Source organism: Anomaloglossus baeobatrachus, chromosome 4 (assembly GCF_048569485.1).
Source record: "Anomaloglossus baeobatrachus isolate aAnoBae1 chromosome 4, aAnoBae1.hap1, whole genome shotgun sequence".
Lineage (NCBI taxonomy): Eukaryota > Metazoa > Chordata > Amphibia > Anura > Aromobatidae > Anomaloglossus > Anomaloglossus baeobatrachus.
In genome coordinates this window covers 414,444,087-414,470,022 of record NC_134356.1, presented here as the reverse complement: position 1 = coordinate 414,470,022, position 25,936 = coordinate 414,444,087, and the positions used below count along the sequence as shown (strand labels likewise).

The 25,936-nt window shown below is 46.6% G+C and overlaps 1 protein-coding gene across 1 annotated transcript in view; it reads right to left on the bottom strand.

Annotated features, from left to right (window-relative positions):
* LOC142302455 (uncharacterized) overlaps nucleotides 1-25,936 on the bottom strand; it is a 593,189-nt gene that overhangs the window by 63,394 nt on the left and 503,859 nt on the right. The window contains exon 87 of the mRNA XM_075343517.1: nucleotides 10,085-10,138. Coding sequence (XP_075199632.1) covers nucleotides 10,085-10,138 — 54 coding nt within the window. The remainder of the gene's footprint in view (nucleotides 1-10,084; nucleotides 10,139-25,936) is intronic.

Below are 25,936 nucleotides of genomic sequence, written 5' to 3'. Positions count from 1 at the left end.
GTGAGTGAAAAGGGGATTGTTTTTTGGGATTGTTTATTGTCCGTGACGCCACCCACGGTTGTGGTGATTGAGTGGACACCACCGCTGCTCTGTATGGGGATCCCGGGAGCGGCGACAGGGAGCAGCAAAGTTGTTGGTTCTCCCCTCCGTGGGTAGGGGGTAGTTGTCCCGGGGCCCAGTGATGAGGTGGGTGATGAGGGATGGCGGGGCCGGTGCAGGGCTTGGTGGGGGGCAGGGACGCGGGGGCAGCGCTGTGCCTCACGGCACTGTGGTACTCACTCAGCCTGAGACAGGGACACAGTTCTCGGTAAAACACACGGCTGGAAAGACGGTTCCCACGGACGGCTGCTGTTGCTTTTCCCCAGTAGTTGACGGTGACGGTCCCTTTTCCTGCATCTAAGTCTATGTTGATAGCGATGGGTTCCCACCGGTAACCCGCTCTCCGGCTTGGATATGGGCCGGAGGCGCCCCTTCTTGCCCGCAGGCGCTGGCCCTGAGAAACTGGTGCCTTGGCGGTGGCGGTGTCTCTCTCTAACGGTTGGACTGTTGCCTTTAATCGGGACTTGGTTGTTGGGAGACCCAGAGGTCCCCTTCACTAACGGATTTGGCAAATTCACGGTGACTCCTAGCCTTGCCGGGATCCAAAAGGCCCCTGCCAATGGTGCTGGCTTCTCTTCGTATACCGCTCCGGTACCGCCGGGCCACCACCCGTCCACGGTCCTTTCGGCAACCTCCAAGCAGCCTCTCCTGCAGACGGTCACCGCCGTCTGCTAACCTTGCTGTTCTGAGTCCGGGGCACACACCCGGACCAACTTCAGGCTTCCTCAACTGTCACTTTCTCTTCCACCTTTACTCTTATTTCAGCTCTCACTAAATTCTCACTTCTAACTTCACTAACTGTTCTGTCTACACTCCTTCACTTCCCTAGCTCAACTCTCACTCTCCCTAAACTGATCTCAAAACTCATTTGCCTGGTTTTCCCGCCTCCAGGGCTGTGAACTCCTCGGTGGGCGGAGCCAACCGCCTGGCCCACCCCCTGGTGTGGACATCAGCCCCTGGAGGAAGGCAACAAGGATTTCTGGTTTAGCTTTGGTGTACCTATCTGGGGTGTAGGGTGTGGTGGTGTCATTTCCTGTGACCCCTGGCTTGCCCAGGGCGTCACAATACTGCATCAGCAAGGGCTCTCCCAGGAAAAGATTTCAAATCAGAATGTGGATTCAAGATGAGATGTTCAAGCTGTTTTGAAGAAGCACCAAGAATTAGGAAACATTGAAAACCATAGACGTAGGGGTTCACCAAAGTCACTTAGTCCAGAAAATAAAAGATATACATTTCTCATTAAATTCTGGAGATGCCCAGCAGTGCCAACAGCTCTGAACTCGCAGCAACTAGTGGGACACAGCTATAGCCATCTAGGATTAGGAGATATCTGATCTGAAGTGGTCTTCATAGAAAAATTCCAGGCCAAAAGCCATCCCTTCAACATGTAAAGAAAACCACGTGACTCAACTGTGGACAACATATGAACTGGGGTGCAGAAAAATGGAAACAGGTGTTCTAAACTGATGTGTCAACATTTGAACTATTTGGCTGTAGTTAGTTTGTAAATGCATTACAGAAAATGGAGTTGGGGCTTTGGTCAGAATTATTGATGTCCACAATGGCGAGAAATACTGGCAGATATTTATACTTATATAATGCTATCAGGGAGACATCTTATTGTCTCCAATTTTTTCTGTAGCATGTTACTGACTCCAAACATACAGCCAATGTCATTAAAGGTAATCTGTCAACAGGATTTCACATTCCAAATTATTTATATGCGCATCTAGCTCTTTCAAAGACAAGTCCAACAATACCTTTATGACAGCCTATTGCTCAGTTACTGAAAAAAGAGAATTTTGTTACTTACCGTAAATTCTTTTTCTTATAGTTCCGTATTGGGAGACCCATACCATGGGTGTTTAGCTTCTGCCTCCGGAGGACACACAAAGTACTACACTTAAAAGTGTAGCTCCTCCCTCTGAGCTTATACACCCCCTGGTAGCCAGTCCTAGCCAGTTTAGTGCAAAAGCTGAAGGAGAATAGCCACCCACAAGTAGAACCGAGTAAGAACCGGAACAACCGGAGACTCTGTCCACGACAACAGCCGGTGAAAACACACGGAACAAGAAAATTGCCAACAGGCAACAGGGAGGGAGCTGGGTCTCCCAATACGGAACTATAAGAAAAAGAATCTACGGTAAGTAACAAAATTCTCTTTTTCTTTATCGTTCCTTTGGGAGACCCATACCATGGGACGTTCCAAAGCTGTCCCTGGGTGGGAATAAACAGAAAAACTAAGAAGTAGGCGGAGCCTAACTTCACAAATGGGCGACAGCCGCCTGAAGGATGCGTCTGCCCAAGCTCGCATCTGCCGAAGCATGAGCATGCACTTGGTAGTGCTTCGAAAAGGTATGCAGGCTAGTCCAAGTGGCAGCCTGACAGACTTGTTGAGCCGTAGCCTGGTGCCTAAAAGCCCAAGAGGCACTGACAGCTCTGGTCGAGTGTGCTTTGATCCCCGGCGGGGGAGGCACCTGAGTACTCTGGTAGGCATCCGAAATGGTCGATCTAATCCAACGGGCCAAGGTCGGCTTAGAAGCAGAGAGACCCTTGCGCCGCCCTGTGGTTAGCACAAAAAGAGAGATGCACCGCCTAAGCGCAGCGGTGCGAGACACATAAATCCGGAGAGCACGCACCAGATCTAGAGTATGCAGCGCTTTCTCAAAGCGATGAACAGGGGCCGGACAGAAGGAAGGCAAGGAAATATCCTGGTTAAGGTGGAAGGGAGAGACCACCTTAGGAAGAAAGTCCGGGGTCGGATGGAGAACTACCTTGTCTTGGTGAAAAACCAAAAAAGGTGACTCCGAGGAGAGCGCAGCCAAATCAGAGACTCTCCTGAGAGAAGTTATGGCAACTAGAAAGGCCACCTTTTGAGAAAGACGATACAAAGAAACCTCCCTAAGGGGCTCGAAAGGGGGTTTCTGCAATACCGTGAGGACCAAGTTAAGGTCCCAGGGATCCAAGGGCCGCCGATAAGGCGGAATGATGTGAGACGCACCTTGCATGAAGGTGCGGACCTGAGCCAGCCGGGCGAGACGCCGCTGGAACAGCAATGATAGAGCTGAGACTTGTCCCTTGAGAGAGTTGAGGGACAGTCCTAGCTGCAGACCGGACTGTAAAAAAGACAGAAGGGTCGGCAACGAGAATGGCCAAGGAGAATGGCTGGAAGAGCGACACCAGGACAGGAACATTTTCCAAGTCCTGTGATAGATCTTGACGGAGGAAGACTTACGGGCCCGAGTCATAGTGGAGATGACTTCAGGAGGAATTCCAGAAGCCGTCAAAATCCAGGACTCAAGAGCCACGCCGTCAATTTGAGTGCCGCAGAATTCGGGCGGAAAAACGGACCTTGCGAGGGCAGGTCTGGACGGTCCAGAAGATGCCACGGCATCTCCACGGACAGTTGGAGCAGGTCCGGATACCAAGCTCGCCTGGGCCAGTCCGGTGCAATGAGGATGACTCGACGGCCCTCCATTCTGATCTTGCGCAGGACTCTGGGCAAGAGAGCTAGAGGGGGAAACACGTAGGACAGACGAAACTGGGACCAGTCTTGAACCAGAGCGTCCGCGGCGAAGGCCTGAGGATCGTGGGAGCGAGCCACGTAAACCGGAACCTTGTTGTTGTGACGGGATGCCATTAGGTCCACGTCCGGAGTGCCCCACTTGCGGCAGATGGACTGAAACACTGCCGGGTGCAGGGACCACTCGCCACCGTCCACGGATTGACGGCTGAGATAATCTGCCTCCCAGTTTTCTACGCCAGGGATGTGGACTGCGGATATGGTGGACTTGGAGTCCTCCGCCCATTGAAGAATGCGTTGGACCTCCAACATTGCCAGGCGGCTGCGTGTTCCGCCTTGGTGATTGATGTAGGCAACCGCTGTCGCGTTGTCTGACTGGACTCGAATGTGCCTGCCCGCCAACAGGTGGTGAAAGGCTAGGAGAGCTAGAAGCACAGCTCTGGTTTCCAGCACATTGATTGAAAGGGCTGACTCGGACGGAGTCCAAGTGCCCTGTGCTCTGTGGTGGAGATGTACCGCTCCCCAGCCGGAAAGGCTGGCATCCGTGGTGAGAATCACCCAGGACAGAGTCAGGAAGGAGCGCCCTTGGGACAGGGAGAGGGGTCGAAGCCACCACTGAAGAGAGCTCCTGGTCCGTGGCGACAGAGCCACTAACCTCTGTAAGGAGGAAGGCCGCTTGTCCCAACAGCGGACAATGTCCAGCTGCAGAGGACGCAGATGGAACTGGGCAAAGGGAACCGCCTCCATGGAGGCCACCATTTGACCCAGCACCTGCATCAGGCCCCTGAGGGAATAACGGCGGGGCCTCAGGAGAGAGCGCACCGCTCGCCGGAGAGACTGCTGTTTGATTAAGGGCAACTTCACAAGTGCCGGAAAAGTCTCGAACTGCATCCCTAGGTACGTGAGACTCTGGGTCGGAGTCAGAGTGGATTTGGGAAGATTGACATTCCACCCGAATTGGACTAGGGTGGCGAGAGTGAGCAAAACACTCCGCTGACAGTCTGCGCTGGATGTACCCTTGACCAGAAGGTCGTCCAGATAAGGAAGCACTGCTAACCCCTGGAGGTGCAGGACCGCAATCACTGCCGCCATGACCTTGGTGAATACCCGAGGGGCCGTGGCTAACCCGAAGGGGAGAGCCACGAATTGGAAATGATCCTCTCCTATCGCCAACCAACGCTGATCTGACACTGCGATTGGCACATGTAGATAGGCATCTCTGATGTCGATGGACGCCAGGAACTCCCCTTGGGTCATAGAGGCAATGACTGATTGCAGAGACTCCATGCGAAAATGCCGCACCCGGACATGCTTGTTGAGAAGCTTGAGATCCAGGATGGGCCGGAAGGAACCGTCCTTTTTTGGAACTAGGAAGAGATTTGAGTAAAAACCTCTGAACCGTTCCTGAGCGGGAACTGGGACAATCACTCCGTTTGCCTGCAAGGACGCCACGGCCTGCGAGAAGGCGGCGGCCTTGAAGCAGGGGGGAGTTGAGAGAAAAAATCTGTTTGGAGGGCTGGAAGAGAATTCTATCCTGTAGCCGTGAGATATGATGTCTCTCACCCACTGATCGGAGACTTGCTTTAACCAAGCGTCGCCAAAGTGGGAGAACCTGCCACCGACTAAGGACGTGGCTGGAGCGGGCCGAGAGTCATGAGGAAGCTGCCTTAGTGGCAGAACCTCCTGCGGTCTTCTGCGGACGCGCTTTTGGGCGCCAGTTGGATTTCTGATCCTCGGCTGAGTTAGCGGACGAGGCGGAAGGCTTAGAGGATGACCAGTTGGAGGAACGAAAGGAACGAAACCTCGATTGATTCCTACCCTGGGCGGGTTTCCTGGTCTTGGTTTGTGGCATGGAAGTACTCTTCCCGCCAGTAGCTTCTTTAATGATTTCATCCAGCTGTTCACCAAAGAGCCGTGAACCAGCAAAAGGGAGCCCAGCAAGAAACGTTTTGGAAGAAGCATCTGCCTTCCACTCTCGAAGCCACAAAATCCTGCGGATAACAAGAGAATTAGCTGAAGCCACTGCAGTGCGGTGAGCAGCCTCTAGCATGGCAGACATGGCATAAGATGAAAAAGCTGAAGCCTGAGCAGTTAAGGTAACCATCTCAGGCATAGATTCCTTGGTGAGGGAATGCATCTCCTCTAGAGAAGCAGAGATGGCTTTGAGAGCCCACACTGCTGCAAAAGTCGGGGAAAACGCGGCCCCCGCAGCTTCATACACAGATTTGGCCAGAGGGTCAATCTGACGGTCAGTGGAATCCTTAAGTGAGGTGCCATCAGCCACCGACACAACGGTCCGGGCTGAAAGGCTAGACACCGGAGGGTCTACCTTTGGGGAGTGAGACCACTCCTTGACCACCTCAGGTGGAAATGGAAACCGGTCATCAGAACCACGCTTTGGAAAGTGTTTGTCAGGGCAGGCCCTGGGTTTGGTCACAGCTGTCTGAAAACTGGAGTGGTTAAAGAACACACTCTTCACTCTCTTAGGCGAGGTAAACTGATGTTTTTCTGCCAAAGAGAGTTGCTCCTCTGACACTGGCGGATTGAGATCCAGCACAGAATTAATAGAAGCAATCAAATCACTAAGATCTGAGTCACCCTCAGAAAAATCGATGGGATACATAGCCTCCGAGCCCCCAGTGAAGGCATCCTCCTCATCTTGAGAGTCAGCTCTTGAGACAGAGCCGTGGGATGGGGAGGGGGAGGAAACCCTGCGCCTTCTCTTAGAAGGACGGGGTCTGGGATCAGATGATGAATCCTCCGTGAGCTCTGATGGACGGAGGTCAGAGGATAGGAGTCCTCTGTCAAGAGTATTAGAGGCACCCTGTGAGGGGGGCTGATGCATATTCATCAAAGTCCTGGACAAAAGTCCCATGGACTCAGCAAATGACTGGGATATGGACCTAGAAAAGGACTCTACCCAGGCCGGGGGTTCAATCACAGGTGCAGCAGCAGCCTGAGAGTCCACTGGGCCTTGCTACTTGTGTGAGACATGCTGCTGGTATACAGAGGTCCACAACCGGAGACCGGCTGTGGCTTACCAGACCGCTGAGCGCGGTGTTGTGTGCCCTCCAGATCCCAAAGCCCGGTCCCCCAGTCGCAGCACCTCAGCAGAGATGCAGAATGCAGGATGTCCCAGAGCAGAGTGAACTCTGCCTGAGAAATGACTAGGGAGCGTTCCTATAAAAGAGCGGGAACTGGAGGGCTATAGAGACCTGCAGGGAAGGAGGGACGCCCCAGCAGTGGGGAGTGTCCCTCCCCTGTGTAGAACGGCCGCCGGGAGGAGTCGAACTTGTCCCTTTGCATGAGTGACATGCGAGGGCAGGAAAATGAAACTAGGCCTCCGGCGAAGCCGGGGACTAAATTTAAGCGGCGAGGCCGACAAGCAGGCACCATCGGCGCGGTTCTCAGGCAAAAGCTATAGAATCCGCCGGAAAAGTTAAAACAATCACATACAGCATACTCTCCCCTTACAATAAAGAACCGGGACCCCCAACATAAACGTCTCAGGTACTTAGCTGCTGAGACGCAGGGTCATGTCCCTGGGGATGAGTGCTCCGGTCCAACAGAATCCTTAAGGGGCTGTGGATGTAGACCGGACTCCTGCCAGGCATGGAGACCATGCTGGCTCCCACTTCAAGCCAGAGCCCAGAAGGGATGGTGAAGGAGCGCGGCATTTAAGGCTGCAGCCTTGTAAATCAACCTTAACAACACCGCCGACACAGTGGGGTGAGAAGGGACATGCCGGGAGTCCAGACATGGACCCGCTTTTCTTCAAACTCTTTCCAAAAGTCAAACAAATCAGATGAGGATGCATGTGTGGATGTATGCCTCCTGACACAAAGCAATAAACTGGCTAGGACTGGCTACCAGGGGGTGTATAAGCTCAGAGGGAGGAGCTACACTTTTAAGTGTAGTACTTTGTGTGTCCTCCGGAGGCAGAAGCTAAACACCCATGGTATGGGTCTCCCAAAGGAACGATAAAGAAAAATAGTGTTTGAATTGATATGCAAATGAGAATGAAGAGCTATTGTAGATCTAAATCATCTGTCACTCAAACTTTATTTCCCACCCTGCACTGCATCCTCTTGCTTGACTGATCCTTCCTTTACCTGAAGAAACATAACACAGAGGCTGTCAGTCAAGCAGGATGAGGCGGCACTGTGGGGGAAAGGAGAATAGAGCTGTAGTGACAGAGGTTTCAGATATACAATACCTCTTCAGTCTCATTTGCATATCAATTCAAACACTGATTTCTCAGTAATGAAGGAACAGAGTGGCCATGTAAAGGTATTGCAAGAGTTGTCTCTGAAAGGGCTACATGCCATAAAACTAGTTTGGCATGTGAAATCCTTCTGACATATTCCCTTTTAGATTATCTTCAGTGTAAAGAAAAACTAGGAATCCTAGTGATATTATAGTCCACAGAGCCCTGATCTCAACATCAATTCTGCCTGGGAATACATAAAAAAACCCAGAAGGATTTATGCAAGCCTACCTCCACAAAAGATATGCAATTAGCTTTCCAAGATGTTTGGACCAATCTACCTACAAACTTCCTTTTAAAAAAAAAACTATGTGCAAGTATATCTAGCAGACTGTGGACACAGCAAATATTGATTTGATTTAGATTCATCTTTTGTTTATTCATTTTAGATTTTATTACTTGATAAAAAATAAACCATTGAGACATTTTTGAAAGCAGTCTTAGAAGCATATTTCCCACACTTGTCCAAAATTTTTGTACTCTACTGTATGTCTTAAAAATTCATGCATACATTTTTTTATCTTACAAAAAAGATGGCATAACGCTTCAACATGTGAGGAGAACTGCGGCTGGTCCAATTTATTCACAAATTCACCACTTGGCAGATGAAAAACAGCAAAGAGGACGTAGCCCTATGCTAGCATTGGACCACCTTTCATTCTCAAGATGGGTTGTGGTTCCAGGCCATATTCTATCACTTTATAAACTGCATGTTTCACAAAAAATCAACAAATAAACTGGAAATTTTTGTTGTTATAATGAAATTCCGTATTTTTTGGATTATAAGACACACGTTTCCACCCAAAAAATTGGGAGGAAAATGAGGGGTGTGTTTAGCTTACCGGGGGTGGTGGAGAGGGGTCATAGGAGGCAGGGTAATGCTGTGCGCTGTGCCGCGGGCACCGCTCTTTGCGGCACTGATCTGTGCGGCGGGCAGCAAGGCTGTATGCGGTGGACGGCATGGCTCTGTGAAGCTCTATGCGGCAGACAGCAAGGTTCTGTGGGGTGGGTAGCGAGGCATGGGCCACTCTGAAGATATCGGGCTTCAAATAATGGTGCCCAGAGTCAGCACGTGAGCAGATGGAGCTCTTGGCTCAAGCTCTCATCTGCGCATGCACTAACTCCAGCTGCCATTTCTTTGAAGCTCGCACCACCGACATCTTCAGAATGGTCTGTGCCTCACCGAACAGAGCAGTGTTGGCCTCCCAGCACAGATCAGCGCTGGCCGCCTCAGCACAGAGCAGCACTGGCTGCCCCAGCACAGAGGAGTGCCGGCTGCCCTAGCACAGAGCAGTGTCGGCCGCCCCAGCCCAGAGCAGCGCTGCCCGCCACAGCACAGAGCAGTGCCCACTGCCCCAGTACAGCACCGCAGCTCGCAGTGAGCATCTGGGTCCCCCTCTGCACTGCCCGCAGTTTCACTGTATTCCAGCACCGCTCCTGACTCCTGTGACCTCCGCTCCACCATCATTGCCGCCCCCTCTGGTAAGACACCATAAGATTATAAAACGGACCCCATATTTTTATTTTACCTTTTTTTATCTCTAAATTTGGGGTGTGTCTTTTAAAATGAAAAATACGGTACTTTCAGCATTATTGTATTTACTTATTAGATACATCAAAGCGGAATATAGACTGCCCATACTTGAATGGCTTGTAAGTTTTGCCCTGACCTTATCAGTGGCCATGTATACTGGAGTTTTTATATTTTAGCTTTCTGAGAGAGTATGATATGATGCTTCTGCCCTAAACAATTAATTCTTTCAAGATGTGACTTTTCATCACTTTTACATTTTATTTGCCAATATGTATGAAATGGCAGTAAGTTTGGCATGTACAATAAAAAACGCAACCACCTTGTAAAATCTAATTCTGACGTCTGTGTGGCATGTCCATTTTGTATCCACTCTCTTTATGGATAAAACCCAAACCCATTATAATCTATGTTGTTTTTCACATGTTTGTGTTTTTTATCCATCTGTGAAAAACTCTGACACACAAATGGTAAAAACAGACACAATGACCATGCACTGATGACCCCTCCTTTAAAACACTGATGACACCAGTAGTTTTTTCACGCACATGTCTAAACACGGACCTGTGAATGAGATCTTATAGTCAGTTATGTTCCGGATGTACAGAATAATAAATCTACACGAGTAGACAATCTGTTTGTCTAGCAGGCTTGGCATACTTACTTTAACACCTATTATTCCAGGTTCTCCTGTTCTGCCTGGATACCCCAACATACCCTAAAAAAATAAAACAGATACTAGATAGACTGTACACAAATATCTTCACTCACTTAAGAATTCTTAATGTCAACTATTTAACATTATTTTCATTTGTTTTTGATTTAAAAAGATTACATAATACAGTATATCTTTAAAAGTGATTTATGAAAATATAATACTTGTACTGATGGATAAAGCATTTTTTTCTCAAACAGAGCTCCAAATCTCCACCATACTATCTAATAATAAAGTTCTGGCTCCCCAAGCGATGCCAAGAACTTGGGCTCAATAGAGCGCCGCGGGAATTGAGTGAAAGTCAATCATGTCCATTTATTCCAATAGGAGTGCTGAAGACCAGCCAATTACAATGCTCAGCAACCTTCAAAGTTCCCATTGATTTAAGCACCAATGGTCGACCGTCACTCCATTTACATGGGGCTTTTCAGAGAGCTCCAGAATTCAGGATCTCTGGGGGCCCTAATGGTCAGTCCCCTAGCAATAGGAAAGTTATCCCCTATCATAAGAATACGGGATAACTCTGAAATTTGTGAATATTCCTTTAATCAGTTCCCGACCAGGTGATTTTTCATTTTTGTGCTTTTAGTATTTCTTCCTCTTATTTCAATAGCCATATTTTTTTTTTATTTTTTGATCAATATGGCCATGTAACTGTTTGCTTTTTTTGTTGGATGAATTGCTCAATCGAACACATTCTAACATGTGATGTACTGGAATGTGGGAAAATATTCCAAGTGTATTGAAATAGCAAAAAAGTGCAATTTCTCTATTTTTAGGGAGTTTTTTTTATTTACAACATTCATGATACAGTAAAAATGACCAAGAAAAATATGGTTCTCCAGGTCAGTACGATTACACTGAAATCAAATATTCAACAGTCAAATTTAAATGGTGGAAAAAAAATATTATTTTTATAAAAAAAGAAAATAATTTGTTTGTGTTGCCATTTTCATAAAGAAGTGACATTCCCAATGTTTAGCTAATTGAGCAGTGAGAGGGCCTGTTTTTTGCGCCTTAAGCTGACATTTTTATTACTATAATTTTGGGGTAGATGCAAATTTGGATTGCCTCATATTGCATTTTCTGCGCGGTTTCGGTGGACGAAAAAAAACACAATTCTGGTGTTCTTGTTTTATTACATACAGCTAATAATTTTTTTTTCAAAAATGTAACAGCAAAAAAAAAATAAAAATAACATCCTGTGAAATTTCTGAATTGCTTCTTCATGTAAGGAAAAACTATGCACTTTTTTATTCATAAAAATCCATCACTTGCTCTACAAACATTTCCGTTAAAAGATTCACTCATACGCTGCGTAGTATCATTAGACACATTAGCATTACTCACTCATGAGTACAAATTAAATATAACTCTGTCAGGTCGAATAAGTTCAGTAGCATTAATATGAGTAGGTGTATAAAGCGTAGGAATGAAAAGATTCTCTACAAATTCTGGAACTTAGCTTTTGATGTCTTATTAGAAAGATGAGTGGATCAATCTGATTGACTGTGTTTAATTTCCTCAAAATCACAGGTCCATGTAAATTCAAACACTCTGCAATTTGATTCACAAGGATTGGAAAAAAAGAATAACATGCCTGTCACTATTTCACAAACTACTGAATACTCAGTGGGTTACTGATGTCAAGTATTGATTATCCAATAATGCCATGCTGCTATCACATGGTCTAGCACAGGGAACCAGGAGGGACTATCATAGGGATTATTAAGGATGAAGCTGCTGGCCAAGCAGGGCCATTGTTGGCTTTTACAGGGTATGGATAGAGGTCTCAGCGCACAGCTCAATCTTTCCACACAGGGATAGAAAAAGGCCCAATTTGATTGTGGTGTGTGTTGAATCAAAGTGAAAATGCGAGTGGTAGTCTCCCTCTGTGAATAGTAATCCAAAGAGTCCAGTGATTTAGGGAGGTTTTGTACCAGCATAGTCAGCTTGACTGTGAACTGATTGATCTGTGGTATACTGTGGTAGTATGCTCTACACTCCTAAAACTAAGGCTTGTGTGTCGCAAAAAGTGTGTTTCTTGAATTCTGTAAGCCAAAATAGTTTTTTAAAGTCAAAAGAAAAATCTCCATATTCCAGAAATTTGAACACAACTGTTTTCATTGTTGTAATAGACCAATATTAGACTTCTACACATCATCTAAATACCACTTTCCTCTTGCCAGATAGTTATGTCCAAAGTGACCTCTGTTGGTATATGCAACTGATGAGGACTTCTTTGACTGTTTGAAGGAGGACTTTATATTGATCTAACAGTAGAGGGCGATGTTGTGTAAAGTTTCCTTATTACTGAATTGTAAAAAGTCTTTTGTTTTCCTTTCTGCTTTCACTTTCTCTTCCTTATGCAGTGCAGTATGACTGTGCTTATCATTTACCTCATGTTCTCCCAGGAGTAAAAAGTTTTTTATCCCATGTAATCTGCTCTGTGAACTTTCTTCTGCAACTAGGAAGCTAGAAGCTGTGCAACAACCTCAACCTAAGGCTTTATTTGCATTAAAGAGATCAAAGGGAACTCCATAGATTCCTGTGAGACAATTGAACATTATACACATTTTCAGACAATTAGAGGCTTTTTGCAACAATATTTTTTTTATTTGGTTTATTAACAACTATAAAATAAAAAACAAGTACATATTATTGCATATAGTCAGGATATAACGTAATATTACAATATACAGTATTTATTGTATAACTCGTATGCCAGTAAAGTACAGATTGTCAGCAAAAGAACATAGTTTGTGTTGTTTTCTTTTGATACATATGTTATTCTCTAGACATTTACAAATGTAAAGACAGAGCAAAGGATCTCTACAGCATGCATAACAGCAATATGTAAAAAGAAGAAAACTGAAAAAGAAAACCTTTATCCTAAAACAAATAACTTGTTGCTGAAAATACTTTATATAAAGGAAAGGGATGCCATCAGGGTATTATTACCCTTACTGTTGTATGGGGCCCAGTGAAGAGGGGGATAACGTCCCAGGGTAATTACTTTACACTTTATTAAGCCACGAGCCCTGCCTCCCAATCTCTTCACTGGGCCCCCTGGCACCATCACTTCACCTCTTCACTGGACCCCGCTCCAGTCACCACCATGGCCGCATGAAGCAGAGGGGGCCAGTCGAGTCTGACATCTTCAGTGACCTCAGATGCTGACGTCCCGTCCTCTATTCCATGTGGTTTGTACTGTGCATGCACTAGAAAGGCTGCCATGCACAGCCTATTGATTTATTATCCATAATTACATTAACATTCCCAATAGACAGAACTTAAGCATTCACATTATTCAATGCAAAGCTTTTTGAATTCTTAATAATAGCAAGGAGGCAGGAGGGGGGTTAAATATGCAAATTATAACATAATTCTTAGAGTTTACCACAGCGTACACAAATCGCTCTTTTGGATCTTTGTACACAACCTTTACCTTCCATCTAACAGATTTATGTATTAAAAGGGCCACCTGTGTGGAAGGCATGTATGGACCACTGTACCCAGGGCAGCACGGTGGCTCAGTGGTTAGCACTGCAGTCTTGCAGCGCTGAGGTCCTGTGTTCAAATCTCACCAAGGATGCCATCTGCAAGGAGTTTGTATGTTCTCCCCGTGTTTGTGTGGGTTTTCTCCCACACTCCAAAGACATACATATAGGGACTTTAGATTGTGAGCCCCAATGGGGTCAGTGTTCCTGATGTATGTAAAGCGTTGTGGAATATGTTAGCGCTATATAAAAATAAAGATTTCATATTTTTGATTTATCTAACAGAGTTCCTGGTAAGGTGATTTTCCACTAAGGCCACTATAAAAGGGTGATAGCGTTTAACTTATGAGAATACCTTGATCCTTTTCCTGTGTGATTATGCTGTAGGCAAAAGAATGTAAAAGAAGTACATCATGCAATAAGGTTTCCCATCTTTCTGTATACACTGTCTGGTAAAGCCATTAGTTCCCTATCCCATAAGCTGACTTTTGAGTCAGAGGAGAACAGCTACATCACCACAATTGTTATATATCTCGTCTTTTAAAGAGAACATATCATAGTATTATAGTATCATAGTTTTTAAGGTTGAAGGGAGACTCTAAGGGCGGCTTTGCACGTTGCAACATCGCACGTGCGATGTCGGTGGGGTCAAATCAAAAGTGACGCACATCCGGCGTCACTTTCGACATCGTAGTGTGTAAATCCTAGATGATACGATTAACGAGCGCAAAAGCGTCATTATCGTATCATCGGTGTAGGCTCCGACTTTTTCAAAATTACGCTGCCACGACAGGTACGATGTTGTTCCTCGTTCCTGCGGCAGCACACATCGCTGTGTATGAAGCCGCAGGAGCGAGGAACATCACCTTACCTGACGCCGCCGGCTATACAGAAGGAAGAAGGTGGGCGGGATGTTTACATCCGGCTAATCTCCGCCCCTCCGCTTTGATTGGCCGCCTGCCGTGTGACGTTGCTCTGACGTTGTACGACCCGCCCCCTTAGGAAGGAGGCGGGACGCCGGCCAGAGCGACATCGCAGGACAGGTGAGTGCATGTAAAGCTGGCATAGCGATAATGTTTGCTACGCCAGGAATCAGAAGATATCGCTGCTGCGACGGGGCGGGGACTATTGCGTGCGACATCGCAGCATCGGCTTGCGATGTCGCAACGTGCAAAGCCCGCCTAAGTCTATCTAGTTCAACCTGTAGCCTAACACGTTGATCCAGAGGAAGGCAAAAAAAAAACAATGTGGCAAACAAATTCCAATGGGGAAAAAAATTCCTTCCTGACTCCACATACGGCAGTCAGACTAGTTCCCTGGATCAACACCCTGTCATAAAATCTAATATACATAACTGGTAATATTAAAATTTTTACATATCCATAATACCATGACGGTATAACATACAAGAAACAAGTTAAGGGTGCTTTACACGCTGTGACATTGCTAACGATATATCGTCGGGGTCACGGTGTTTGTGCCGCACATCCGGCATCGTTAGCAACATCGCAGCGTGTAACACCTTTGAGCAACCTTAAACGATCGCAAAAGAGTTAAAAATCGTTGGTCTGTGACACATTGTTCATTTGCCAAAAATCGTTGTCTGGTCAGTAGCGAGGTTGTTTGCCGTTCCTGCGGTAACACACATCGCTACTTGTGACACCGCAGGAATGACGAACATATCCTTACCTGCCATCCACCGGCAATGAGGAAGGAAGGTGGTGGGCGGCATGTTCCGCCGTCCATCTCCTCCCCTCCTCTGCTATTGGGCGGCCGCTTAGTGACGCCGCAGTGACGCCGCTATGACGCCGAACGCACCTCCCCCTTGAAGGAGGGATTGTTCGGCGGTCACAGCGACGTCACTGAAAAGGTATGTGTGTGCGTGTGATGCTGCCGTGGCGATAATGGTCGCTACGGGAGCGATCACCAAATGTCGCACGAACGACGGGGGTGGGTGCTATCGTGCACGACATCGCTAGCGATAGCTAGCGATGTCGCAGCGTGTAAAGCACCCTTTAGTGTTCCTGTAACAATTAACAGGAAAACAATAGTGAACGTGACTAAGTAAGAAAAGAAAGAAAAAGATGTATTGCTCTTTACATTGTTCCAATAGGGGGATATCTTCACTGAATCCAATGTTTTGCATTGTTGTTTTAATGATGGCATAAAGAGGAAGCGCCCATTGTTGAAAATAAAGATGAAAGTTCAATTTCCCTTCTACCATTATTTAAGATAGAAGAAAGTTTTTTTTATGGTAAGGTCTATGGTCAAATTAAATCCATTCTTTCACCTCAGCTGGGGTAAGAAAAAATATTTAAGAACCTTCATAAATAATGCTGTCCCTGAGCGTCTTTTTAACGTTCATAAATTGAGCGCATTGTTTTTAGAGATTCACCAACAAATCCAAGAAGACTGATATTGTGGCATAGAGCTTAAAAGGTCCCTTTTGTCTGGCCAGGGGAAGATCAGTGTCTCTGCCCTTACAGTTTAGAAGTCGCGCCAAAAAAAGGACAAGGAGAAGCACATGGAGGAAGAGTTCTTGTTAGGATCCTATGAGCCCGTCCACTGCAAATGTCAAGGAGAATTCATCTCCCAAGTTAGATTTAAGCCATTCTTCCAGAAAACGTTCAGGTTGTTGTCCCTCCAAGCGCTCGGGCAGGCCTATGATACTAGTATTATTGTGGCGCATCAGATTCTCCAGAACGTCTGCATTCTGGCACCAAGCATTCATTGATCCAGCCACTTTTGTTAGTTTAGTATCCATAAGTGACTTTTTTTTCCACCCTTGATTCAACTTTTGTAATTCAACCTCTCAGGGCTGCATGTCTTGACGAGAAGTCCCACCACAAAGTACACCTACACAATGTTCTCAGTTATAGAGGTCTTGCAGATAAAGATGGCCTGAAGGAGCTGCTCACAGACCTGCCTCAGGGTTAGGTCCTCATGGTCCACTCTCCCTTCATCATTAGAGACTTGGCCCTTACATTCGTCCAGAGCTCTAGTTGTGGAAGGAGTATTTCCCCTAAATACACGGGGGTCTCCAGAGTTTTCCCTAGCAAATTCTTTAAGCTTGTCAGCCACATTGGAGCCTTTCCTTTTCTATTCACGTATTGTTTTCTAATAAAAAATTTTTTGCATAAATAAAGAGACAAAAATATTTTGAAAGATATAAATGTGTAGAGTCTAATTTTTTTGTAGGAATATTGTCTGTTATTTAGACTCTGTTAAAAGGCTAACTATTTGATTGTTATTTACATAGAGGTGTAAAGAGGATTTCTTCAGCTGCTGTTAACACTCTTCTGCACCAGTTCACTGCTTATGGTTAGTCGCAACACTGCCAGCTAAATTAACATGACTGTGAGAGAGATATTTTCTGTGACCCTTTGTAGCCTTGTTTCTTCCTACTCACATCCAAGCCAAGATACCAAACTGGCCGATGTGACAAGCAGAAAATGTACGCTATCCCTTCAGGTACCTTCTTCCCGCTGGGGCTTCTATAGATCACACTGGACTTGAGCTCACACCGCAGCAGCCCCTCTGAAGCCCAACAGTCTCCACTGCTAAGAGTCATAATATAAGGATAAGATGAGTTGTCTACCAGAGAATATATGCAGGATATGTAGGAGGATGGTAGGACCTCAGCTCAGGCACAATTGCTCAGCTCCATAACATCGTCATGCCCCTATCTGTAACGAATTTAGTTGCCGTGAATCAGCTTTTAGGGGAAATTTTAGGGAAGCAGGCAAATTTAAATTTCAAATCATCCACTCATCTCTACTGTATACAAGCAGAGCCCTCGACCAACATTCTCAAAATGTCAAAACTGTTCTATATAGTTCTTCTTGAAGTTTATTATTTATGCAGCATATACAGTTAGAGCCAGTATGTGACGGGGTTCTTCTCCCATATCACACAATCAACAGAGCGAGAGATGGCTGTACGATCCAAAGAGCATTTATTCCAAGCAAATCAAATGGTCCATAACATAATCCACAAAAGAGAGGGTAAAATTGTCCAGTAGTGGCATAAATGTCCCTGTCTCTCTGAGACGTTCCCAGCTTCTCCCAGAGGATCAATCCTTCTTCCTTCTCAAACAGACTGCCTGAATCTCCCAGGTAAGCAGAGAAGTTAGGTGTATTCTAGGCCCACCTCCCCCCACACCCAGGGATGGAAGCGCCTCAAGAGGCTATAACCTTGCACTATAGGGGGTGATTACTTACAAACAATACAGTGTACACAGAAGCAGTACAAATATTGGACAGTGAACCAAGCTTAAAATAGGAATCTGTACAGCAAGATACACCTTCCCCATATCCCACCATCACACAGTAATATTTGGAAAGTGGCTGAATCTTCGCGATTTGGGCTCTGCATGATGTTATTTTTTATTTAACATGAAACAACTGAGATATAATTGAAGTGTAGACTATCAGATTTTATTAAAGATGTTGAACAAAAATATCCTGTGAAATGTTAAAGAATTTCAACCACTTTTCTATCTATAAAGCTTCCTCATTTCAGGGGCTCAAAAGTAAGTGGACAAATTAACCATAAATAAAATGTTAATTTTTAATACTTTATAGAGAATCCTTTGCAGGCAATGACTGCCTGAAGTCTGGAAGCCATGGACATCACCAAACGCTGGGTTTCCTTTTTTGTGATGGTTTGTCAGGCCTTTACTGAAGCTGACTTAAGTTTTTTATTTGTGGGTCTTTCTTGCCTTAAAGCATAACTGTTCTTTTAATATTTCTTTCATAAATCAATAGTACACATGAAAATGAGCAACTTTGTAATATATGTTATCAGACAAATTTGGTTCATTCTCCTCCTAGACTGATCTTTCATTCTCAAAATTCTAATTTCCTGGGTAAAAATTGCATTCACTAAACACAAATTTTTATATTACTGAGATAGGAAATGCAAGTTGCTACTGACAAGATTCTATTTTAGAAGGGAAGGGCAGGGAAAAGGGAGAAGTGAGAAGTAGAGCTCCTCCTTCCCGCTATTTCCTCCTGTTGGCATAGAATCTTATAAAAACCAACTGTCATCTCCAATCTCAGTAATATAAAAATCTATATTTACTGAAAAAATAGGCAGGCATTTGAACCTTTTAATATGCTAGTGCAGTGACAGATTGTGAAAAGACCTATTGAAGTATATTAGGGACACGCCAAAAGACAACTTACTATTTAGCTGAACTATCAGCTTGTTTGAGCATGTGTTTGTAGGCATGTCTCAAGATTGTTTTGTGATTATGTCACTGCACTACGTGTTTTTAACTGTTTAGTGTGCCTGCTTTTCCCTCAATACGTATTTATTCTAATAATAATAAAAGTTGTATTCTAATTAGTCTTTAGTTTGGAGGATCTATTTGCCATTTGACAATTCGGTATTGAGATCTGATAAGTGACTGTGTCATTGTAGAAGATTCCACTTCTTTGCCTTAAAAACTCCTGGGTTGCATTTGCAGTATGTTTTGGGTCATTGTCCATTTGTACTGTGAAGCGCCGTCCTATCAACCTTGCTGCATTTGGGTGAATCTGAGCTGATAGTACAGTCCTGTACACACTGCCTCCACCATGTTTTACAGAGCATGTTGTGTGCTTTCGATCATGAGCCGTTCAGAGCCTTCATCATACTTTCATCTTCCCATCTTTCTAGTATAGGCTGACCTTAGTTTTATTTGTCCAAGAAATGCTTTTTTTTAGAACTGGACTGGCTTCTTTAGATTTTTTTTGGCAAAATATTATCTGGGCTTTCTAATTTTAAGACTGATTAATTGTCTCATGAAGTCTTCTCTTTATGGTTACATAGTTACATAGTTACATAGTTACTTAGGTTGAAATAAGACCTAGGTCCATCTAGTTCAACCTTGCTCCACCAGTTCTACATTTGGTCACTAAGTCATTTATAACCAACAATGTTGTGTGTAGTAAGGAAATCATCCAGCCCTTTTTTAAAAGCTGTTATAGTATCAGCCATTACTACCTCTTGTGGTCGGCATTCCACAGTCTGACTGCTATAACTGTAAAGAACCCTTTCCTATTTAGCTGTCAGAATCGCTTTTCTTCCACTCGCAGTGAGTGCCCCCTGGTCTTTAGTATTGTCTTTGGAAGAAATAAGTCATGCGCCAGTCCTTTATATTGACCACACATGTATTTATACATATAAATGAGATCCCCTCTGAGACGTCTTTTTTCTAAGCTAAACATATTTAACTTTTTCAACCTCTCATCATATGGGAGGCCTTCCATTCCTTGTAGTAGTCTAGTTGCCCGCCTTTGAACTGCCTCTAACTTCTGAATGTCCTTTTTAAAATGTGGAGCCCAAAACTGGATCCTAAATTCCAGATGTGGCCTTACAAGTGATTTATAGAGGGGTAACAATACGTTGGGATCACGGGATCTAATCTCTCTTTTTATACACCCTAAAATCTTGTTTACTTTAGCAGCTGCCTGCTGCTTCACATTGAGTGCTGCTGCTCAGCTTATTTGTAATAAGAATACCCAAGTCCTTCTCCTGTTCTGTAGTCCCGAGTTTACTTCCATTTAATGTGTATGCAGCTATAGGATTACTCCGTCCTAGGTGCATTACTTTGCATTTATCAACATTTAATCTCATTTGCCAAGTATCTGCCCATTCTGACATCTTATCCAGATCTTTTTGTAATATTGTACTATCAAGGTCAGTTTTTAATATCCTACATAGTTTGGTGTCATCAGCAAAGACTGACACTTTACTATCAATCTCATCCACAAGGTCATTAATAAAGAGATTAAAAAGAATCGGTCCTAGCACAGATCCCTGCGGCACCCCACTGCTGACTGCAGCCCATTTAGAGAATGTACCATTTATGACTACTCTTTGTTTCCCATCTTTTAGCCAATTCCTTACCCAGTTGCATATAGTTTCCCCTAGTCCTTGCTTCTGGAGCTTTAATATAAGGCTATTGTGTGGTACAGTATTAAATGCCTTTGCAAAGTCCAAATAAATCACATCAGCTGCATTACCAATATCCAGGTTTGCACTTACCCCCTCATAGAACCCCAACAGGTTGGTTAGACACGACTTAATCCATGCTGTTTGTCAGCTATTATATTATTTTCTGCAATATATTTTTGCATGTCATCCCTTAGAATGCCCTCAAAAACTTTGCATACCACTGATGTCAGACTTACTGGACGGTAGTTGCCTGGATCTACCCTCTTACCTTTCTTAAATATTGGTACCACATCAGCAATCCTCCAATCCTGAGGCACCAACCCTGTTACAAGCGAGTCTAAAAAGATGAGATACAGCAGTCTGTCGATAATGGAGCTCAATTCCCTCAATACTCGTGGATGAATGCCATCTGGCCCTGGGGATTTGTCAATGTTTAGTTTACTTAGATGTAGGCGTACTTCTTCTTGTGTTAAATTAATTATATCGGGTGGTGACCTTTGATTTTTCTCTTGTTGAATGATCCCTGGTACAGTCAGTTCCTTGGTGAACACAGATGAGAAATGCCTATTTAACCCCTTCACGACCATGGACGGAAAGATCTGTCATGGTGCCCTGGGCCTTAACGACCAAGGACGGATCTTTCCGTCATGGCGTAATCGCGGCACCGGAGCCTCCGGTGACTACAAAAAGTTAGGATAAACCGCAGATTCGGGGAGGAGGGGACCTGTACCTGACCTCAGGAGGGGTGGTGCCTCCTCCCCGGACCTACGGAGGCTGTGATTGGCTGACGAACGTCGCTCAACCAATCACAGCCACTGTAATGTTCCAGCCACTTAAAGTGACTGAAACATTGAAATCCAGCCCTGGCCAGTGCAGCTATAGCACTGGCCATTGGCTGGAGCTGGGTGACCTCACTGGATCACCCTCCCCCAGCTCCAGTAGCTCTGATTGGAGAGATCGGCCTTGTGACCGATTTCTCCAATCACAGTGGACCTGTTGCCGGTGACCGCTCCCGTCATCGTCCCTGCAGCACGCCAGCACAGTGAGTGTACACAGTGCAATGGCAGCGCAACAAGCTCCGGTCCCATGCTGTTATGAGACCGGAGCATGGGACCCGGAAGTTGCCGCGCTGCCATTGCACTGTATGAAACCGGCCTCCCGATCCGCCGCCGCGATCTGCCACCCACACCCCCACCCCTCATATCTGCTGCCCGCACCCTCACCCCCACACCTCCCGATCCGCCGCCGCTGCTACCGTCCGCCGCGATCTGCCACCCGCACCCCCACCCCTCGTATCTGCTGCCCGCACACTCACCCCCACACCTCCCGATCCGCCGCCGCTGCTGCCCTCCGCCGCGATCTGCCACCCGCACCCCCACCCCTCATATCTGCTGCCCGCACACTCACCCCCACACCTCCCGATCCGCCGCCGCTGCTGCCCTCCGCCGCGATCTGCCACCCGCACCCCCACCCCTCGTATCTGCTGCCCGCACACTCACCCCCACACCTCCTGATCCGCCGCCGCTGCTGCCCTCCGCCGCGATCTGTCACCCGCACCCCCACCCCTCGTATCTGCCGCCTGCACACTCACCCCAACACCTCCCGATCCGCCGCCGCCCTCCGCCGCGATCTGCCACCCGCACCCCCACCCCTCATATCTGCTGCCCGCACACTCACCCCCACACCTCCCGATCCGCTGCCGCCCTCCGCCGCGATCTGCCACCTGCACCCCCACCCCTCGTATCTGCTGCCCGCACACTCACCCCCACACCTCCCGATCCGCCGCCGCTGCTGCCCTCCGCCGCGATCTGCCACCCGCACCCCCACCCCTTGTATCTGCTGCCCGCAAACTCACCCCCACACCTCCCTATCCGCTGCCGCCGCTGCCCTCCGCCGTGATGTGCCACCCGCACCCCCACCCCTCGTATCTGCTGCCCGCACCCTCACCCTCACACCTCCCGATCCGCCGCTGCCCTCCGCGATCTGCCACCCGCACCCCCACCCCTCGTATCTGCTGCCCGCACCCTCACACCTCCCGATCCGCCGCCGCCCTCCGCGATCTGCCACCCGCACCCCCACCCCTCGTATCTGCTGCCCGCACCCTCACCCCCACACCTCCCGATCCGCCGCCGCCGCCCTCCATCTGCCACAGTGCCACCGGTCCCCCCCGATCTGCTGCCCGGCCCCTTTCCCTCGTGATCGGCTGCTCGTCCCCTCACCGCCGTGATGTGCGCTCCCTCCCCTGTCACCGCCGTGATGTGCGCTCCCTCCCCTGTCACCGCCGTGATGTGCGCTCCCTCCCCTGTCACCGCCGTGATGTGCGCTCCCTCCCCTGTCACTGCCGTGATGTGCGCTCCCTCCCCTGTCACCGCCGTGATGTGCGCTCCCTCCCCTGTCACCGCCGTGATGTGCGCTCCCTCCCCTGTCACCGCCGTGATGTGCGCTCCCTCCCCTGTCACCGCCGTGATGTGCGCTCCCTCCCTTGTCACCACCGTGATGTGCGCTCCCTCCCCTGTCACCCCCGTGATGTGCGCTCCCTCCCCTGTCACCGCGTGATCTGTGCTCCCTCACCTGTCACCCCGTGATCTGTGCTCCCTCACCTGTCACCCCGTGATCTGTGCTCCCTCACCTGTCACCCCGTGATCTGTGCTCCCTCACCTGTCACCCCGTGATCTGTTCTCCCTCACCTGTCACCCCGTGATCTGTGCTCCCTCACCTGTCACCCTGTGATCTGTGCTCCCTCACCTGTCACCCCGTGATCTGTGCTCCCTCATCTGTCACCCCGTGATCTGTGCTCCCTCACCTGTCACGCCGTGATCTGTGCTCCCTCACCTGTCACCCCCGTGATCTGTGCTCCCTCACCTGTCACCCCCGTGATCTGCTGTCCGCTCTCCCTCACCTCTCACCCCCGTGATCTGTGCTCTGCTCACCTGTCTCCTCTGTGATCTGTGCTCTGCTCACCTGTCTCCTCCGTGATCTGCGCTGCGCTCCCTCCCCCACCTCTCACCCTCCCCGATCTGCTGCCTCCTTCATCTCCTGTGATCCAGCTGCCTAGATCCATCCTGTAGGGTAACTATCCCCAATCTCACCTCCCACTCCCCTTCCCACCCATCCCCCCCACCCCACCTCCCCCCATGCTCTGCCGCTCCTGCATCCACTGCGCCCTCTCCCATCCGCCCCCACCCTATCCCAGCCGCCGTCTCACAATCACAGATGCTCCCTTTATATGTCGCTGCCCCCCCCATCTGCTGCTGCCCCATCTGCCACCCCCCCCATCTGCCGCTGTTTTTTTTTTCTATGCCATGGGGGTCTAGTTTCCAAAATGGGGTCACATGTGGGGGAGCTCCACTGTTTCGGCACCTCAGGGGGTCTCCAAACAGCATGGAATACGCTAATTATCCCAGACAATTTTGCGTTTGAAATGTCAAATGACGCTCCTTGCCTTCCGAGCCCTGCTGTGCGCCCAAACATTTGAGATCCACCACATATGAGGTGTCTGTGTACTCAGGAGAAATTGCACAATACATTTTATGGTGCAATTTTTCCTGATACCCTTGTGAAAAAAAAAGCTACCTGGTTGAAGTAACAATTTTGTGGTAAAAAATTTTTTTTTTATTTTCACAGCTCAACTCTATTAACTTTTGTGAAGCCCCCAGAGGCTCAAAGTGCTCAATAAACATCTAGATAAATTCCATGAGGGGTCTAGTTTCCAAAATGGGGTCACATGTGGGGGAGCTCCACTGTTTCGGCACCTCAGGGGCTCTCCAAACGCAACATGGTGCGGCTAACGATTCCAGCTAATTTTCTGTTCAAAAAAGTCAAATGGCGCTCCTTCCCTTCCGAGTCCTGTCGTGCGCCCAAACAGTAGTTTTTCGCCACATATGAGGTACCTGCGTGTTCAGTAGAAATTGCCCAACAAATTTTGGGGGTTCATTTAATCCTGCTACCCTTGTGAATATGCAATATTTGAGGCTAAATTAACATTTTTGTTGCAAAAAGTAAAATGTTCATTTTTTTCCTTCAACATTGCTTTAGTTACTGTGAAGCACCTGAAGGGTTAATAACCTTCTTGAATGTGGTTTTGAGTAGCCTGAGGGGTGCCGTTTTTGGAATGGTGTCACTTTTGGGTGTTCTGTGTCATGTAGACCTTTCAAAATCGCTTCAAATGTGATGTGGTCCCTAAAAAAAGTGGCTTTGTAAATTTTGTTGTAAAAATGAGAAATTGCTCATAAACTTTGAACCCCTATAACTTCCTTAAATTTTTTATTTTTTTCCCCAAAATTGTTCTGATGTAAAGTAGACATGTTGTAAATGTTAATTATTAATTATTTTGTGTCATATGTCTCGTTGGTTTTAGAGCATAAAAATTCAAAGTTTGAAAATTACAAAATTTTCAAAATTTTCGCGAAATTTCCGTTTTTTTCACAAAGAAATGCAAAAAATATCGGCCTAAATTTACCACTAACATGAAGTCCAATATGCCACGAAAAAACAATATCAGAATCACCGGGATCCGCTGAAGCGTCCCAGAGTTATAACCTCATAAAGTGACACTGGTCAGAATTGCAAAAAATGGCCTGGTCTTTAGGGTCAAAATAGGCTTGGGGCTGAAGGGGTTAATATCTCAGTCTTTTGTTTGTCCTCTATAACTAACTTGTTGTTATATTTTAAGGGGCCAATACTATCCTTTGTTTTCCTTTTGGCATTAATGTATTTATAAAAGATTTTGGGATTTATTTTAATGTCATTGGCAATTTTTGTTTCAGTAGCTAGTTTTGCTTGTTTGATTTCTTTTTTGCATTTCCTATTGATATCTTTATACTCCTGAAATGCTATTTCAGTATTTTCAGCCTTTAAGATTTTAAACACCCTTTGTTTTTGTTTTATTATACTTTGTACAGTCTTATTTATCCATAGTGGTTTCTTTTTATTCCTGGACATTTTATTACCAGAGGGTATAAGCTTTTTACAGGACTATAGCAGTATATCCTTAAACTTACCCCATTTATGTTCGGTATCCCCAGTTACCATGACTTTGTCCCAATCTACACATTTAAGCTCTTCCCTTAATTTGTTGAAATCAGCTTTCCTAAAATTCCAGGTTTTTGCATTTCCCCTTTGAAATGTTCTATTGAATATTACTTTGAAGCTTTCCATGTTATGATCGCTGGTGCCCAAGTGCTCCCGGATCTGTAGGTCTGAAATGGTATCCGGTCTATTTGACAGGACCAGATCTAGCAAATTATCTCCCCTGGTCGGTTCATCTACCATCTGAGAGAGGAAATTGTCTTGAATGGTAGATAATAATTTACAGCTTTTAGCAGAATCAGAAGATTCTATGTCCCACTGAATGTCTGGC